The sequence below is a fragment of the Dermacentor variabilis genome, chromosome 3, assembly GCF_050947875.1.
Source record: "Dermacentor variabilis isolate Ectoservices chromosome 3, ASM5094787v1, whole genome shotgun sequence".
NCBI lineage: Eukaryota > Metazoa > Arthropoda > Arachnida > Ixodida > Ixodidae > Dermacentor > Dermacentor variabilis.
The window spans coordinates 18,345,330-18,363,825 of NC_134570.1; the positions used below are offsets into that span (position 1 = coordinate 18,345,330).

The window sequence follows — 18,496 nt, forward strand, 5'->3', positions numbered from 1 at the left end:
CTGCTTGTTAGTCCTGTGCTTCACTGCAGGGCATCGTCGCTCCCGCCTTGGGCACCAGCGAAGCCTCCTTGCAGACACCGTCGCCTCGGCGCACCAGCCATACTTAGCCCAAGTGAACTCGCTCCGTTTCGCAAAAGTGTGCGTACGGCGGCTTTGCCTCAGCATGCCCATATTTACGGCGGTGCACCCTTTACAGGAGTCACTGAGTGCGCGGGATCTGGCAACGAGAAATTACCGGCAATTTTCTCGCCATTGTTAATTTGGTGCAGCTAAGAAGAAAATCATAAGAAAGAGCAAGCGCGAACGCTTCGGTTCTGTTAGCAGTTCTGACGAGGGCGAGAAAGAAAGTAACGTTTGTGGGAACAACTTTCGTAAAAGGACACAAGCGTCGGATTGGTGAAAATCATAAACATTACAGCGTACAAGAGTACTGAAATCTGGCTGTAACGAAAACTGTGGAGGGCGACTCTGTACAAAACGCTCGCTTAGGAGCTGTGCTGCGTAATAAAATATTTTTTGAAGTCGAAGTAGTTGTCCACTGACATTTCTTTTAAAAGTGACTGATCATTTTTCTCTTGATTAGCAGAATTCGACGAGTCCTCCAGCTCTGAACGCATTTTACGAGAGGCTCTTACAACTGGCTATGTTTATTGAGTGGAAAGGAATATATGCTCTATGAAGAAAGAAGAATTACGTTATAAATACGCGTGAATAATTCGCACAGGCGGTTGATTGCTTTTCAATATGACTAAATCTAATGAGAAAGAAATATTGCCAGTTCACCGCTTGGGTCTTCCAGAATAAAACGGAGACTACGCTCTTACGCATGTTCTGACCATGGAAACTTTATTCCTCCCCGCTTATGCACCGCCTTAGCGCAGCAATGATTTTGAATGCGGCGAACAAGCAGGTGTGGAAGATAACAACGATAACACGGAAATACAATGTGCACGAAAGCATTGAATGAATGGTACAACAGGGTGCGTGAAATCTACTTCCGTAAACACTGTCATCACAGTTAGAACACTCTGGGCGATACTGAAATACCGCAGCTGTTTAATTTTCCTATTTCTGCTATAGCTTGCTAATGGGACAGCAGACAAAACTTTCTCTATAACCACTTCCTACAAAAAAAAAAAAAATCGTCAACACGCCGAATTTTGTGAAATTGTGTGTCTCAGAATTTCCTATTATCGCTGGGCGCTGTTGCGGATGGGATCAGCAACAAATGGAAGCAGTTATTACCGAGGCCCGCGTACCATTTTGCCTGTAGCGGTGCCCAACATATGGCGTTCTTATATCACGATGATGCCAAAAACATATTGTTCCGTACATTTAGCGCTAAATACCTGTCGGGAAACCCTAGAAGAATCTTCAGACCGCCCTGCACTCTCGGTAGAAGGAAGAACTCTGGCGAGGCTATTAAAGAAGAGGAGAAGGATGATCTGATCCTCGTTGGACGATATACATGGCCGCCGAATAGACTGGAAAGTACCGTGTACTGCAGCAGATGAAAGCAAAAGAAATATTGCACGATAACGTGGTAGCAGAACGGCAATCTGCCACAAAATTGACAGAATCCCCACCAAGACAGCAAACATGTCTGCTAGCTCGATATCCGCAGATAATTTCAACAGCGCTGCGGTGGTTGAGGCTGCAGAATTAAGCTATGAAAAATCAAACTTCAAAGACGGCGCCTGCGGATAGCTAAAGCCTGGGAAAAAGAACAGCCTTGGGAAAACAAGGGCGCCGTGTTCGCTAAATGCCGGCTCAAAGAGGAAGGTAAACAATTCAGCGAAGTTTTTTGCACACCCCAGGCCCCACACATCGACACGAGCTTGTTGCGTTCCTTGGTGGTAACGCTAAACCGTCCCTTGCAGGCAAAAGGCAAGGAAAGCCTGTAAAAGAGAGGCTGTACTTATCAGAACACGAGATTATGTTTTTGGTTGGCAAACTTACTGCACAAGTGAATAGCACTAAACAGAGTTTCCAGCTAATGCTTGTGGTCATGAATCGTAAGCATAGTCCGGACGTCGCTGGAGATTTAGGGTGCAAGTACACTACGTAGTACATTTAATAAAAGGCTTTTCATAGTTTGAAAAAATAACCGTCTTTTTCCTGCTTGTATTTTTTTTCAGGTCACTACGTGATCAGATTGACCGTTAAAAACATAAATATTTAAAAGCACTCTTATGTGCTACCCGTTCGACCACAAACTACGGGCCAACCAATGAATGGCTAGATACAAACAAACATCCAAAGATGATGCACACATAGAGACACAGCCCTCGGAAAGTGCTTGCAGTACCCTACGAATGCTAACACATTATAATAGACCTGGACACTTTCGGAATCATTCAATCATTTGCTGCGCAAGGCGGTTAACAGCGCGACAATGGAGACACTAAGATGGCGCCACTATGACAAAGGCGATGCGACGATGATGGCAAAGGCGGTGGCCCGATGACAACGCTGACACGACAGTGATGGCAGTGACATGACAAAGCAACAACGACGACGGCACGAAAATGACACCTCGATGACTGATATATAAATTTGCAAAGACCTTCGTGATCGGGAAACACAAAAATAAATGCAGTGCTGAAAGCTGAGCGGTGAATGAGAGATTCACGTGGCTTTGAATTAGCTCATATGTAGCAATCAATTTTACCCATGCTGATTATCCCAGGACCTTCAAAACAGCGAGCCGGGTGGTTTCTAGGCCAACATTGTACACAAAAAACAGCGCGAAAGAAACAGTAGGCGAAATGATTATTGATAGCGCCATGTGTTGCATAACTGTTTCTTTCGACCAGCGTGTCCTTGCGCTGTTTCTTTCTTTAGGAAGTTACCTGGTGAGCTTGTTATTTCACATATTTTTTCTGCAGGTTTTCGACTTCCGCTATGTCAAATGTTATCTCCGAGTTTCTTTTATTCTGCTTCGGAGAACGATTTAAATCGTGCTCTTCGGAATGCGCGCTACAAAGTTTTGCTCAAGAACAGTTCTAAGGACGTTGACGTTTTACGCACTAAAAGGAGGCAAAATATCTCCGGACACCAGTGACTCTCTGATTACCTTAACTTAATTAATTTCTGCGAACGGCCCTTATGAGCTCCCGCGAGTTATAGATAACGTTTAGAAACTCCGACATTAAATTGCGAACAGGGGCCCTATAAGGTAAAACTATTCCAATCTGTTTTTATTCCAATATCCTGACGTCAAATTTACGTAACCACTGATGCAAGCATCGGGCGGTAACCAGCAGCGTTGTTTCAAACGCTTAATCAAATACCCTCCTCGTTTATAGGGTGCCACTTTCTTTTGCTTTCAAAGCGAATAGCATTGCCTACATTGAGCAGCTTTTCTTATCTAATGGGTTGAGAAGAGGCGAGGAGCCCGCTCAAGTGGAGAGTTCGACGGGGCTGAACCAGCACAGTGAAAATAGATAACCGGTTGAGGAGGGTGGTACCGGCGTCTGCGATTGGTCTGCTTCCCCTTACTAAGCTTGCTGTGGCTAGTCGAAAATAGCGGCGGCGTGCAACGGAAGGTTAAAAATGCCGCTGAAACGGATACGCAGCAAGGTAGAGTTCACAGATCAATGTCGTATACGTGCTCAAAGGTCTCAATCACGTCATACGGCCACGCAAAATCTTTTATTATACGCAAATAAATACACACTCTCCGGCAGCTCCGAGTAGCCAGTGCCACAGCGATCGGCGGGCAGCCATCTTCTATTCCTTCCGGAACGGGGCAGTGGCCCGCTATTTTAAAAAGCTGTCAATTTTGTTCGGCATGTTCATGCGTCTTTAACGCGTACACGTCACTTTGACGCGGTGAGCATTTACGTTCTTGTCATGCCGCGTCACAGACAGGCGAAGTGGGTGCAACCCGGAAATTTTTGGCCAATAGCGATCGATCAAAAGCGCCTTTTTCGCTAATGACGAGAAAGGCATCGAACCAGAAATTACTATTTTTCTTTCGTTCGGTGTAATCATGCATAATCAGCGTGCGCATATAATATTAGATGAGGTGTTTTCACAGTTTTCATGACATCGCGTGACGGACAGGCGCATGGTTAGTGGCTCAAAAATGTTTTGACCAATCGTGGACGGCTTATTGCAGAATTGGAATAGAATTAGAATTGCAAAATTGGAATAGAAAAGTTTGGAATAGGTTTACGTTTTAGGCGCCCCAGCCCTCGTTCGCTCGAATAACTTTTAGAAAAGTCCAGTGCCACCTGAGGGACTCGGGAAAAATTCCGGATAACGCCGACACTCTATACACAAAGCGCCGATTTATTCGATTAGCTACCCTACCGCATTCGCGCAACGTGTGAATACGTTTCAGAACTTTTGGTGCATTATGCATCGGCAAACATTTCGAAACTTTCACGGCAAATAAGCGACGGATCGATCCGTCGCTTGAACAGATCGCTCGGTCTTGTCGCGCGATCGCTCGGTTCTGCAAACCTAGAATTCGTCGCTCGTCGCCCGGAAGTGCTATGAGCGACTAGCCAATAGCGCGAAGCCAGAACTGGATGTACATAACTCAAGTACTTCCGATTGTAGCACGGAACGAGCAAACGATTGAATTTTTTTACGTGCGAGGATAAGAACCTACCGCAAGACTTTCAGAAATATTTTATGCTGCTTGTTACAGTAAAACACATCAACTTAAGTTAATAAAGCACGCGTCACGCTAGTTTCGGCGCCTGTATTGCTGCCCTCATACCGGCAACACTGGGAAGACGTCGCTCGAAGTCATCGTTCGCATGGGGTGCGACTTGTAGGCGACGAGCGAACGCGACAGCCATCTCCATCTCGTCGCTTGTCGCTGTCGCGTGCAAGATCGCTTGCATGGGGTTTATACTTTAAGCATGCGCTGCCTTATACACTTTAGCTACTATTGCTTACAAGCAGGCAATATTTTTTTACCTCTATTCGGTAAGCATTTGTGGTCTCTAGAGTACAAGTTTCATTGGTAGAACAGGTCCTTGCTCAATGTCAGTGATGTTGGTCATCGACATTGACGCTGGCCAGTCGCCTGTTCTACTAATAGTGATTTTACCTGACCTGACGGTATTCCGTAGAACCCTTGATTACATCCGCATTATACACATTGTTCGCAATGTCTATCCGTGGTCCAAGTAGTTTTCCCAACGAGTACAGGCTTTGAGATAAAGCACAATGAGACATAAATCGCGCACTTTCTTACACGTACCGCAGACAACGTTCTTAGCGTGAATAAATTAATATGTTGGCTGTGTTTAAAGGTGTCATGTTCTTGTTATTTATGCTTGCAGAAATTTTATTCAGGCGCACGTTAATTTGATATGAATTATATGCCAGTAATAAATAAATAAATAAATAAATAAATAAATAAATAAATAAATAAATAAATAAATAAATCCTCATATCTTAGAACAGCATATCTAGAGTTCCGTAATTCCGTAAGAGAAACGTACTTATATTGCAATTGTAAATGGTGCGCTTGGCAGTGCACTTGATTTAGGCCTATATGACGTACGTCTTACGCTAGAATTTAGACATCAAACTAAACTATACGAATAATAATAATAATAATAATAATAATAATAATAATAATAATAATAATAATAATAATAATAATAAAAAGAAGAAGAAGCCTTTATTTCCATCCACGCAGTGATGGGGAGAGAGAGAAAAAAACCCTGAGATATCTTGTCTAGCTCTTCCCTCTCCAGTAGGGGAAAGAACGTACACAGATTAGCACTATTTTATGCCAAGAATGTTTGACTAGGCAATAACTAAATGATTAGGTTTTTTAAAACTCCAATAAAGAATAAACAAAGCGCGATGTTGGTGAATTTATGGGAATGAGAGTGTTATGACAGAATAAAATAACGCAGAAAAACAAAGCCTGGAAGGAAGCATCGAGAAACGCTAAAATGGTGCCGCATTCTCAACGCCACCATCAAAAACAGGTTCTCCGAACGCGCCTCCGCTGCGGGACTCCCACTCCAGCGCGCATTGAGGGAAAGGAGAACAAAGCAAAAAAAGAACAAAGCGAGCGTTCAAGGGATGCAGGCCTTACGTACTGGAAGAAGTGCTCCCAGAACTCGATGAACCACGGGTTCCGGTAGTTGGCGGACGGCGTGAGCGCGCGGAAGTACTCGTCGAAGCCCCTGACCGCATTGCCCGTGGGCTGCACGGATAGCGTGCCTTCGACCTGCAGCTCGTTGCCGTGGGACACGAGCTCCCTGGCGCTCCAGCCGTCGCTGCCGATCCAGGCGAAGTGGGACGTGGCGTTGTTCCTCCGCACGGCGCGCATCACGCCCGCCACCTCCTGGTCCGAGCCGAAGATGATGACGCCTGCAGCGACAGCACGCGTCGTTCAACTTGGAGGGGCGCGGCCCCCCTTCCGGAAACGCGTATAGCGCTGCTCGTGGCCACCGAGGTCGTTCATTTCACATTTCCGCTGCTGTTACGGCCGTTCATATCTGTGGTTCGCGCCGGGACAGCAGTCGACTCTAAGCGTACCTTGTTGCTCTAAAGAAAGGTTGCTCTGCTCCCCGAGGTCACACCTGATTTGCGAGAAGGAGACTCCAGATTCTTGCCCTGTAGGATTCCTCACGAGGCTAAATACACGGGCGTTTTACAGAGAAGCTGTTTATGGCTATAGGGTTCCGTGGATTTTTCGTGTCCATCAACATATCTGTATGTGCAAAAGCTCAGCTCCCGAATTTGATGCGAAATCACTTCATTCTATGCAAGAACTTATACGTATTATCAATTGGATATGCAGTTTCAGTAGATGAGTTATCAATAGGCGCCATTTTCAAATCAGTAGACTCTCAGGTAGATAATATTTTTTTTTTTGCTTGCTTGCTTGCTTACGGAGGTATGAGTCATTGCTTAAGGGAGTAGGAGCCATTTATTGTCTTAAGTGACGTACAAATGTCTCGTTGTCTAGACATAGAAATGCTTACGCATTTACTAACCCATGATGCGATAATTCGTGTGCGTACCTATCGTCACGATGACCACCGATCGGGACAATAAATGTGTTCGTATACCTTTGTTCAAAATTATGCGTCACCTCTGCGTCGTGTTCTGAACAGCTTCGCTGGTCCTCCACCTTCACACAGTGGAATCGTGGCTTCTTGTGTCACGTGCCTATCGTAGCTGGCAATTGGAACTGCAACCTCCAGTTCAACTACACAATCTCATGGCCCCTCAGACACTACTGCAGGCTCATCATGGCAAGCTGTCAGAAGTTCAGCGCCAACGACTGGACTCGTTGCTAAGTGTGCCGAACAACGTCCTTCCTGGACACAGTGGGTGCTGTCCGGTGTAATTATGTTCCACATATTTCGCGTAGATGCACAACGCTTTGCCACACTGCAAAGTTCCACATTTGATTTTTCGGTATTCCGGGCTTCTCCTGGAGCAATAAAAGTTCCGGTCCTTCGTCCTCCAACCGGCTTTCCAAGCTTTGAGCGTTCGTAATAACGTAGGTCTAAAGAAAGTTAAGTGCGGTGAACGACATCATTGGCTTTCCTGAGTGATGTTGTTATTATGCAAAGTATAAAGGGGTGGGGAGGGGGGAGGGGAGGGCTTCATGACCAATGCAAGCTCCGCTAAACAGTACAATAGTGGATTTGCCAAATACTTTTCTTCGCCCTACATAATACGGCCTACCGATCGCTAACGGCACCATTGAGCAGAGCGTAAGCTTGCTAACAGGAAGTAAGAAAGAGATGGTGGCTAGTATGGCGGAACCAGATCGGGCTTTATTTTCACATTTAGGGCGACGTTCGCCACCTTGTGTATGCCAAGACTAGACGAGCAGGAAAGCGCGCCTTACAGAGTTCCACACATTTATTATTAGCGCCCTGCGAAAGCTGGCTTTTCGCAGATGTAATATCCAACTCGTGCAGTTAAATATACAAAGATATGCTGATGAGTATTGAGCGCTACCCAGAAGAAAATTGAGCTGCTAGGTAGCTGTAAATTGCAGGAAGTGTTAGTCTGCGTTCAATTGGGGCAGACTCAGCTACCTATGGTTTAAGCTGATTATGTTTTTCAGGTTCATAGAGAACGTGGCAGTACCTCCAGAAAAATTCAGTGTGGAAGAGCGTATGACCACACATTCCTGTGTCTGTACGGGAAACGTGCGAACTATATCCACTATGAAATGTCACAAACTTTGCGTGACAGTGACACTTCAGATACTACATGTGAATGTTAAGCTGTCAATCTTAAAACTGGCACCTTCGGTGTTGAAAGTGAGGAGCCCAGTGGAAGGCATGTTTCTGTCTATGCCTGAAAATATCAAAGCCATCTATGGCATGATAACCCGCCGCGGTGGCTTGGTGGGTATGGTGTTGCGCTGCTAAGCACGAGGTTGCGGGTTCAATTACCGGCCCCGGTGGCTTCCTTTCAATGGAAATTCCGAAACGCTCGTGCACCGTGCATTGGGTGCACGTTAAGTAACCCCAGGTGGTCAAAATAATCTGCAGTTCTCCATCGTAACCATACTGTGGTTGTGGCACGTAAATTTATTTCACGACATGACAAATGAGGACCGCTGAATATAAGCCAAAACTATCGCTGCATATCCGGATATATCACTCCATAAAGTTAATGGCGTCGTACTCAATGACTTCGAAATGAACAATCTTAAAGCAAAGTTGATTCCAAAACATTTGACAACTGAACAAAAGAAGAAACGTGCGCAGACATTGGCGGCTGTTTTGGAACTGTCTGCAAAAATAAAAAATAAATAAAAATAAAATAAAGAATGAGTTAGACCTCCTAAAGAAACCGGTAACTGGTTATAAGACGTGTATCTAATGTTTTAATCGCGAAACAAGGTAACAGTCTAAGGGATTGAAACGCAGTGGTTACTCCAGAGCAAGAAAGCACCGCGTGCAAAAGTCACTGCAGAAGCAAATGGCAGCAGTCGATAAAAGCTCTTCGAAGTTCTCATCCTGCTGCATGACAGTGCCTCATCACACACTGCAGATGAAACAAAGCAACACTTGACCCCCTCAGGCTTCGAAGGGATGCCCTTGTGGCTCCTTCAGACAATCACCTTTCCATAATCTCGATCTGGAGGCAATTAATGCTGCAAATGAGTGGTTAGACCAGCATGCGGCAAAAACGTATTTGCAGGGACTTAACAAACTGTAGGGCAAATGTCACAAATGACTTGCTTGGTGAATATGCAAAAATACTTTGTCGAGATACAGCCTCCTTGCTCAATTTTGTTCTGCGTAAGGCTCAATACTTATCAGCACCGCCCTCGCGCTGCAGTGGCTGGCGTCGTACCTCGGGCCCGAGGTTTGCTGAGTAGTCTCCCGATGATGTCATCGTACGTGCGTTCGGAAGCCACGCCAGAGTCCTTGGTCAATTTCTCCTTGGTGGCGATGCAGACGTTATGATCGGTCAGCTCCTTCTCCAGCACGTCGAAGGCCTGCGGAGCGTAGACGCTGCTGAGAATGCGGCTCGCCGGCGTGCTTGGCGGAAACACGCACCGAATTTCCGTAGGTGGATTCCTCGTAGAGGATGGACACGTACGTCCACTTGAGCAGCGTGACGATGCCGACGATGGCTTTCACCTGGCTCTCGTCCGAAGGCACCGTGCGCAGAAAGTACTCGAACCGTTTCTTGTTGCTCAGCTCGGGGCTCGTCGAGAAGAAGCTCACCTGCGCAGAGCCGCGTTCAGACGTGCCGCTTTGTCGCCCAGTGTGGGTTCTCACTGCGGACGCGAACACGAAGCGGGGCTGGGAACGCAGCGTCGCCGTTTTCTTTTTCTCTTTTAAGCAAAGCTCTTTAGGCCAGCCTTCCCGGGCTTTCCTGACCGTGGCTGCTGCTTCTGCTGTGTGGCTGAATAGCTCGCACACAGGACAGCACTCATATCACGGATCGGCTCATCTGTAGCCCTGTCTGCACTACGTACCAACGACAAACAGTACTTAAATATCCTCAGTGCGACATATATACCCATTAAAACGCATAGGTCTTTTTCTTATCATTTCGAATCGTTCTGTACCTCCTTTCCTAGAGAATGGCGCGTCTGCCCGGTCGACACTTGTCCAGAAAGGTTGACCGGTCCTGGATATAGCGCAACAGTATGGGTGTACGAATATTTGAAATTTCAAATGCAAAGCGAATAGTCCTTGCTATTCAATCCGTTTTCGTTTTGACAAGTCAGTATTCGAAGTTATGAAATATTCGTTCCTTTCGAATATACGATGAATAAAAACATGGTTATATTGCGCTCAGTTTTACAAACACGATGTTAAGGAAGGACAGGACGTGGACGGACGGACGCAGCGCAGTTCCGTCCGTCCACGTCCTGTCCTTCCTTAATATCGTGTTTGTAAAACTGAGCGCAATATAACCATGAACGTTCACCAACTAGCCCCCTTCATTGCTTTACTAAAGGAATAAAAACACTTAGTGGAGTCCCAATAAAGAAAAAGAAGTGGACGTGAGGAGTGTTCCGAATGGTTCTCCTGCAGGATAGCTGCGATCTTTGTGAAGGTGCAGCAGTTTCGGAGCTTACGCATGGGACAGATCATTTTTTCTTAGTACTTTCCAATCATTCAATAAAAGTGGCTCGCTCTTAGCTAGCGTATACACGAATCTGTACTGATTAATTATTTGACCAGTCTCACCATGTTTGCATCTCTTTAAAACGATGTAGGATAGTGAACACAACACTGTACGTTCGCTTGGTAACATATGCTTGTTTCACTGCGGTCATGACCATGATGTCCCAGATAATGGAAGCAGTTTAGCGTTTGCAAGCTCCTGAGTTGTCGATACATGTAATTCGGAATGGTTGCATACATTGGCGTCAATGTAATAAGCGTGGTTTTTCTTTTTCATACGGACTCCGCGCAAACAACATTGTATTCAACGTTGGTTTAAACAGGAAAGCGCATATATATATATATATGTATAATGATGCTATTTTCCAACCAAGAGGTTTCCATGAGGGAGTGATAGCGCTACTACGGCATAATTGAGGAAACAATTTATCTAAAAGGCGCTGCACGTAAGTAGAAAGAGATGCGACAAGATTGTCACCGGTTCGCGCGATCTCGTTAGTCGCTCTCCGTTGGCGTCGGCGAAACTGGGTATCAGCTTCGCGTTCGCGCCAGTGAGAACAGACCATATACGGCACCCGTGTAACTTGTACCATTGGTTGGGCACTCATACACTGTACATGTGCCCAGCATTGTGGTTCATTATTTGTGTATTTTATTCATCACTTCTCTTCAGTAAGCTATCTTTATGTAAATTAAATTTGTGAACTAGTGTTTTGTGATTCTTTTTTATTATTCTAGCAGTGTGTACCGTATGAAGTGCATAATGTTGGTACTGGACGTCTTCTCGCGCGTAGCGAAGTTTAGAAACTTAGAGCACTACCTGCAGGTTCAAAGTGGCGTACACAGGTAGCATTTTACAGTATACATCGTTTAGCTATGTCTTGTGCTTGCGGCCATTCAGTGGAGAAAGTAGAACACGTTATCATAGGCTGCTCTAAGTTTGTTCTCGTGTGTATTTATTTGTTCAATTATTATATTGGGGGAGGCGGAGCAGACACTGCAGAATGTGCCGTTTGGTTGCATACCTCGTCCCCCCCCCCCCCCCCCCAAGAAAAATAAAGAATCGGCTGCTTGAGCACGCTACCAAAATGTGATTTATTTCTAGAACGTTTTTAATATCACTTGATGTTATCATCATTTCACCATTCAACAATTTATTGTTTGTGAAGAAACCAATGATGCAGTGGTTGCAAAGATTTCTAGTTTCGCTCTAATCGACACTCACTTTTATACTGAAGCAAGGTTTTGGTTAAGGGCTAGTTAGTAATCCATAGTTTCATACATCACTGACAGCGCATACAAGGACAAGGGACCAAAAGAGCGGCGAAGACATGACGCTTTGTGGGAGGCGCGCTTTTTCTCTTGGTGTCTCAGTATATATGCGTGTCACTCAAAATAAAAATCATTTGGAAGTCAGCGCTTGTCTTCGTCGTTCTTTTGGTCCCTTGTCCCTGTATATGCTGTAACCTGGTGCTTCTGCAGGCGTACGGAAATATCCGATTCACGTGAAGGCAGAATATGTTTCCAGCGCTTTCAGTCAAGATGACGACGAGAAATATGTTATCAAGATATCAAAATGGGAAAGCTGGTAACGATCCACACTGCGAGAGCACCACTTACAAGAGGGGGGAGCATAGAACATAGGAAAGATGCTGTGTCCCTACTGTAAGTTGTACTATCGCGGTGTGGACGAGAGAGATGACTGAGATAGAGTTGTGAGGAGTGTTTCATTCTGCGGCGCAGCGTAAACTGCGAGAAGCCGAAATCTGACACGAGGATCCGGACGGGGAGCTGTAAACATTTTTACCACCACCACTCGGCCTGCACGCGCTCCCTGGCAAACGGTCAATCGCGGCAATCTAATCCGCGCGACAGGCTCGCCGTTGGCCTCAGAAACCAGCAGGCGTCGTCGCTCACCAATCAACAAAGTTCTGAGTTCACACTCATAAACGTAGCTGCAGGAAGAGCTCCGGTTGGAGACGAGAGGCCAACCACGCGTGCTTTGCAATCTCGAGTTTGAAAACTAACGGCGATGTGCACACTTCAGTTTACTTTCATGTTATGCTACGAGTAATCTCATGGAATGTTTTTGTTTATCCACCATAAAGGTCAGGAACTTATCGTCATCCAATTTTACCTTTACGCACTGTCTCGTTCACAAGCTCTGCCGAAACGTGAACTCCAATTTACGCGGATGCACAGTGTGAGATACGCGGCGATGCCACGAAGGCGATGCGTGACGGTGCTTGTCGAGGGAGCAGCGTGGATGACCGGAGTGTGCACGGAAGAGTACGACACGTGTCGGGCAGCATTTAATGATTCTGTATCGCTTGTATCATGGTGGGACACGCGTATTCTGGAGGATTGGGCAACCACATAGTGACACGCGCTGAATGGTTAAATACAAGAAAATAAATCAACGAATGATCGCGTGCCTCTAGTCTGAATCTTCGGATAAAGGGCGATCGTCGACCTGTCGCCTCGCCTTGAGAGAATTCGTATGCGTTTGATGCAATATGCAGCAGTATGTATTGTTGAGTGCCCACTCTGCCCGTGTTTACGCGACTGAAAACGACGACACTTGTCAACGACAGCAGCGGCTGAAGTGCCCGTTTTCTCCAGCAAATGCGGCAAAGCGCGATGTGTAATACAGAAGGGATGCATCGACTCGAGTTGCTCGGACTTCTTTCAAAAAGGCGACGGTGTCTTATTGCGCGTTTCCCCGAGATTCGCGGCAGCGCCGCAGCGGCGTCCGATGCACGCACCTGTGGTATCTTGAAAAGGCGCAGCAGGTTGGCCACCTGTATGGACGTGACCGAGGAGGCGGCGCCGAGCACGCCGGAGATGACGGTCTGCTTGATGCGGTCGGGGCTCGAGCCATCCGGGCAGCGGTAGGTGCCGTCATCGATGTTGCTTATGGAGCCTGCACCGCGCACCAGCACACGCTCGCCCCAAACGCTCTCTGGCACAGTGACGCAATTCGCGCCGCGCAGTCCGTGCACTCCAGCTACGCCAGCGTCAGGGGGACCATGCCACTTGATTGCGCGCTGAACGAAGCGACTTTATTTCATTGCGAGGCTCGAATGAAAAAAAAAGGAAGAAATAGCGCGCTGGAGCACGCTGAATTGATTCTAGCACACGCGTGTGCAAGCTAGGCGCACTCTAATTATCAGTTATGACCTCATGCACAAAGCGAGCTGCGGTCAGAGTTTTGAGTTGCACAGGTTTCACGGTGCCATACAATTATAAATACGGCACGCTCGGTATAACTTATTGTGCTCGCAGTTATCTCATAATCGCTGTGAACCAGCCTATGTGTACTTCAGCAGGGGCTGACGTCTTGTCTCTATACTGCTACAGCGCCTGAAGTTTTGCTATATAGCAGTACTCAGGGCTCTTTCCCGCATCATTATTATCAATTTGACTGTGATCCGCTCTTTAGTTTTGGCGCAGAAAAGAGAAGAGAAAATGAACCACGATATTGGGTTCCTATATGCTGCATCTCATTCCCGGGTCTCCAGTACCTTAATGTTCAAAAACAGCGCTAAAGACGTACACCGGGCAACAGAAAAGATGATAGGACACACACGGCGCTGACCTACAACTGTGTGCGTGTCCAATCCTCTTTTCTGTTGTCCGGTGTACGTTTTTAGCGCTGTTTTTAAACATTATGTAAAACCACCAACGCGCCCAATCTGCCGTTCTTCTTTACTCGAGAACCTGTCCGCGCTCCCTTTCACCGGGTAACAGGGGCGTAATTGCGCACGAAATTGATCACGATGCCTCGCTGCGCAGTTAGCAATACCTTGAAAGACGATGTTTCAAAGGGATTGGTACATCAGTATTCACCATTATTAGCCATTCTGAACCGCGTTACTTTGGCCATGCGAAGCTCGCGCACTCTCCAGTTCATCCCTTTCCTCACTCGCTTTTTTTTTCATTTATTTTTTATCTTGTGGTACGCCTTGTTGACATACGGAGTATCCATTTAACTTGCGCGCAGACTCGTAGCGCACGGAACGCACACCTGTTGCGAGGCAGCCAACTTAATCGCGCCCATACGCGCTCTTCTGAGCCGGCGTATGGGTCTCGCTGAGTCGATGGTTTCGACTGTAGGTCTGCGCCTCCGCTCTGAAAGCACAGCGTTCATGACACGGTGCAGGCTGCTGAACTACATTCGCTGATTCGTGCGCCATTCGCGGGGCGAGGAGGAGGAGGGGGGGAGGCAAGCCGTCTTTTGTCTCTTTTGTCGGGCACATTTAATTGCCGTGATAGCGCCATCGCCGTGATGAGCGGTGCGGCGGCGGGAAAGGCAGCAATGCGGGCTTTGCGCAGAGGCGGGCCCGAGCCGCGATCCGCCGGCCGGTCGCTCGCACGCGCGCTTGTCCGGCGTGCACGCGGGAAGCGAGGAGGCGGGCAGCCCGCGTCGTATCGATCGATGGCGGCGGCCGGCGCTCGCCCGGACGAGGTGCGCCTTCGTGCGGCCGCGGCGCAGATGCCACGAAGGCAAACCTAGCCCAAGCGAGAGCGCGGCCCTCTGAGCACTCGAGGAAGAGGAGGAGGCGGCGGCCGGCGAAGCCCACTCCCCCGACGTCGGCGGCTCACCCTTGATGAAGTCGACGGCCTGCTCGAGCCCGTAGGTGTCCTTGTCGCAGTCGTCGAGCACGTAGGCGCCCAGCGAGAACGGGTACCCTTGCCGGTTCACCCAGTCCAGGGTGAAGAGCATGCACTCGAGCGCCTGAATGCCGCCCTGCGGCATGATGGGTCCGCACGTGAGCCGGTCCTCGCGCTCGTGCACCATCATGAGGCCGCCGAGCATCACGTCGCCTTCGATGACCACGGCGCGCTTCACGGGCCACACGGGTACGCCCGCCGCCGAAGCCGCCGAAGCAGCCGCCGCCACCGCGCAGCCTGCGGGAGGCGGCGGCCGCACCAGCAGCAGCAGCAGCAGCACCGGCAGCACGACCCGCGCCATGCGCGCTGCCCCGACTGGCGCAGGGCGCAGCGCCTGCGCGCCGCCGACCGCGACGCCGGAGACGCCGCGGCGCGGCCGCGCTCCGGAGGAGGACGTGCGAGCATCCTCCTCCCGCGCCTCCCGCCACAGGTCGGCGCGTGGCCGGCGCGGCGTGGATCGCGCGCGCGGGGGGCACGCGAGAGGAGGCCGCTTCGGCGCACGGGACGTCGGCAGCTCACGTACCAACTCCGCTTACGGGCGAAGACGCCACATCCAGATGCCGCCTCTTGGAGATTGAGCCCGAACAATTCTGAATCGCATCCGAACACTCAGCAGTCAATCGAGTAAAAACTCGAGATAGGCAGGAGTAACACCTTTCACATGCTTGCAAGAAGTGATAGTATGTCAGAAATAATTCGGATCGCGTATGTAGTAATGCGGTTGGCCACGACCATGTTATTCGTACGAAAGTTGTAAAAAAACGCAGCCTTTCCTGCCGACAACTATCACATTTCGTGCATTTGCCATAGGGCCTTGCCCGGATATGGAGGAGATGATCGAAGTTTTACTCTTGCAAAAATTAAGCAAGCAACGTCGTCGGTTTAGTTGAAGCACTTACTGCGCACTGTCGACATTAAGTGTTTAGAAAATATAATTAGGACCGTCATCGGCAAAGATCTCAATAATTCTCGCATATATTGTCCTTAACTACACGACTTACTTTGTTACATGGAGGTCAATTCCAGCAGCATTTGTTCAAGTTAATTAGAGGAGTTCTTAAATATATTAAATTTGTATTCCTTCTTTACCTGAAATAAATATATAAAATAATTGACGGTATATCACGCGATCTTGCTAAAAACGCTAGAACCTTGCGGGATTACTGATAAGACAGCGTTTCCTCCGAGGTGTCTTCCTCATCACAAACAATGTGTAATAACCAATGACTCCCTGCATGGAGACCTGAACTAGGTAAGATATGTAGATAAAGAGAGAATTAGTAACAGGGAGGTAAGAGGTAAAAATTCTGCATCAAGGAATCATCTACTTCTTTAAACAGCGCATCGTGCTAAGCTACTACATTACAAGTGATCAGCATTGTTCCAAGCAGAACGTAATTCTAATGCCGCCCCTTTAAAACTTAAATTTGTGTAACCTGAAGCTAAACAAGTGTGCTCTTGTATATCTACGAATTATCTTGCTTGTACTGACAAGTACTGCAGTTAAGCGAAAGTTCAGATGCTGGTGATGGCTATTGCGAGCTAGCCGATTCACTCGTACGGCCGCTTGACATTTTCTGTGGGAAGAGCCTGTCTCACACAAACGTTTTCTTCGTCGCAATTTAACGCCGTAGCGGGTGCGAACTTTCTCTTTTTTTCTATCGTATCAATTTTATATGTCTGAATGTTTATCAGGGGGGCACGAAACTCAATAGGCTGTGCTGGCAGCAATCTTCTGTCGATATATAGAGAAAATGACACAAATGAAATTGCGTGCAATCTTAAGGGATTGCTCTCAGTTCGTTACCACTGTAGTTGTGCTAATTAGGATTTCGAAGTATAATTAGGATGAAACTGAATGTCACATCGCTTACAACAGCGGAGAAATTTATACGGCCCTCTGTCCGTCTAATGGCGCACCAGCATTCTCAATAAAATTTTGAGCATCCGAGCAGGAGGCACGCCAAGATCTGCAACAAACGAGGGTATAAGGAACGATAGCACGTGCGAAAGGAGATAGGCTCGCACGAGCAGTTCGTTTAGCAACGACGCATATTCCGAAGGATTGCATCAAACCAGCAGCGTTAAAGAGTCGACTCCAAGAGTACGCCCTGATCGAAAAAGGCGTGATTGAAGCAAGATGTTGCCAGCAAGCGCAAGTGCGCGGTGGCTGACACGTCGATAAATAGATTGACACAAAGGCCAAAGAAAAGAGGGAAAAAACGAGAGAGAAAGTTACTCCAGCGTTCGCGCCAGATGACTCGGGAGCGTCAAGCACGAAATGAGCTCGTAATCGTGTGGTAATGTCGGGGTCAGCGCGATAATTTTGCCCCGGAGGTGTGTTCGCTCGTCGTCGGAAGAGCCCCGAGGAGCCGACGCGAAGGGCACCGCAGGATGGCTTTCCCGCAAAAGCCGATGGGTGCAATTTATACGGCCGAGCATGCGCTGGCATGGCTGTGGATGTCGGAAACGGCGAGTCAGCAACGAGAAAACTGGGTGGGTGTTCACGTAAACACTTAGTCCTCGCGCTCGGGCCTCCGGTCCGCTTGCGGCGCGAGCTCGACCACCTTGTCTCGTTCTGAGTGCTTCGTGCCTGCCCTCGAAACCTCACACGAGGAGCGGAAAATTTCGTTTCTCGTGGCGAAGCTGCCATGGGGCGCAGGTGACTGGGGTTTTACGCGTGCACACTGCCGCGTGCGACGGGGCCGTCCAAGAACGCCAGACAAACCCTGTCTGCCTCAACATCACCAGCGACGGGTTCGCTTTTTGCTAAATTGCTGCACTCAATGCAAGTTAGTCGTGGAGTTGTACTTGTTCCGCACTGCAGAAAAGGATAATAAGGGCACTTCTTAATCATTCATGTTGCTGATAGCCGCAGAGCGACTCCCATGCTACGAGATGCGCCGTAGTGAGCTTCCGATCCCATCGAACTCCTGATCGGCGCACCTCAGTGCATTCCAGCAGCCTGCATTGGCCATTAATTCTAACTAACGCTGCCGTCTGCTAGCCTCAGCTGATAGTGCGACATAGCTGTGACTGGTATAGGGCTAGACTTCCGTACCAGGGCTAATTATTCTTCATGTATGAACTTTACCTTTTTGAAACACCAGCGGGTTTATTTTTTCGCTTTCTGCTGAAGTAATGTGAAGAGCAAATGTTAATGTACTGGTTGGTTGGCTGTATGCAAGCGCTCTCAGAAATACTGAAAAAATAAGAATGCT

At 47.9% G+C, this 18,496-nt stretch overlaps 1 protein-coding gene across 1 annotated transcript in view; it reads right to left on the minus strand.

Annotated features, from left to right (window-relative positions):
* Positions 1-15,725, minus strand: part of mtt (mangetout) — a 50,555-nt gene extending 34,830 nt beyond the window's left edge. Inside the window, exons 1-5 of the mRNA XM_075684352.1 lie at positions 15,207-15,725; positions 13,367-13,524; positions 9,519-9,689; positions 9,313-9,457; positions 6,078-6,351 (exon numbers count right to left, since the gene is read on the minus strand). Coding sequence (XP_075540467.1) covers positions 6,078-6,351; positions 9,313-9,457; positions 9,519-9,689; positions 13,367-13,524; positions 15,207-15,576 — 1,118 coding nt within the window. The 5' untranslated portion in view covers positions 15,577-15,725. The remainder of the gene's footprint in view (positions 1-6,077; positions 6,352-9,312; positions 9,458-9,518; positions 9,690-13,366; positions 13,525-15,206) is intronic.
* Positions 15,726-18,496: the final 2,771 nt, after the last annotated feature.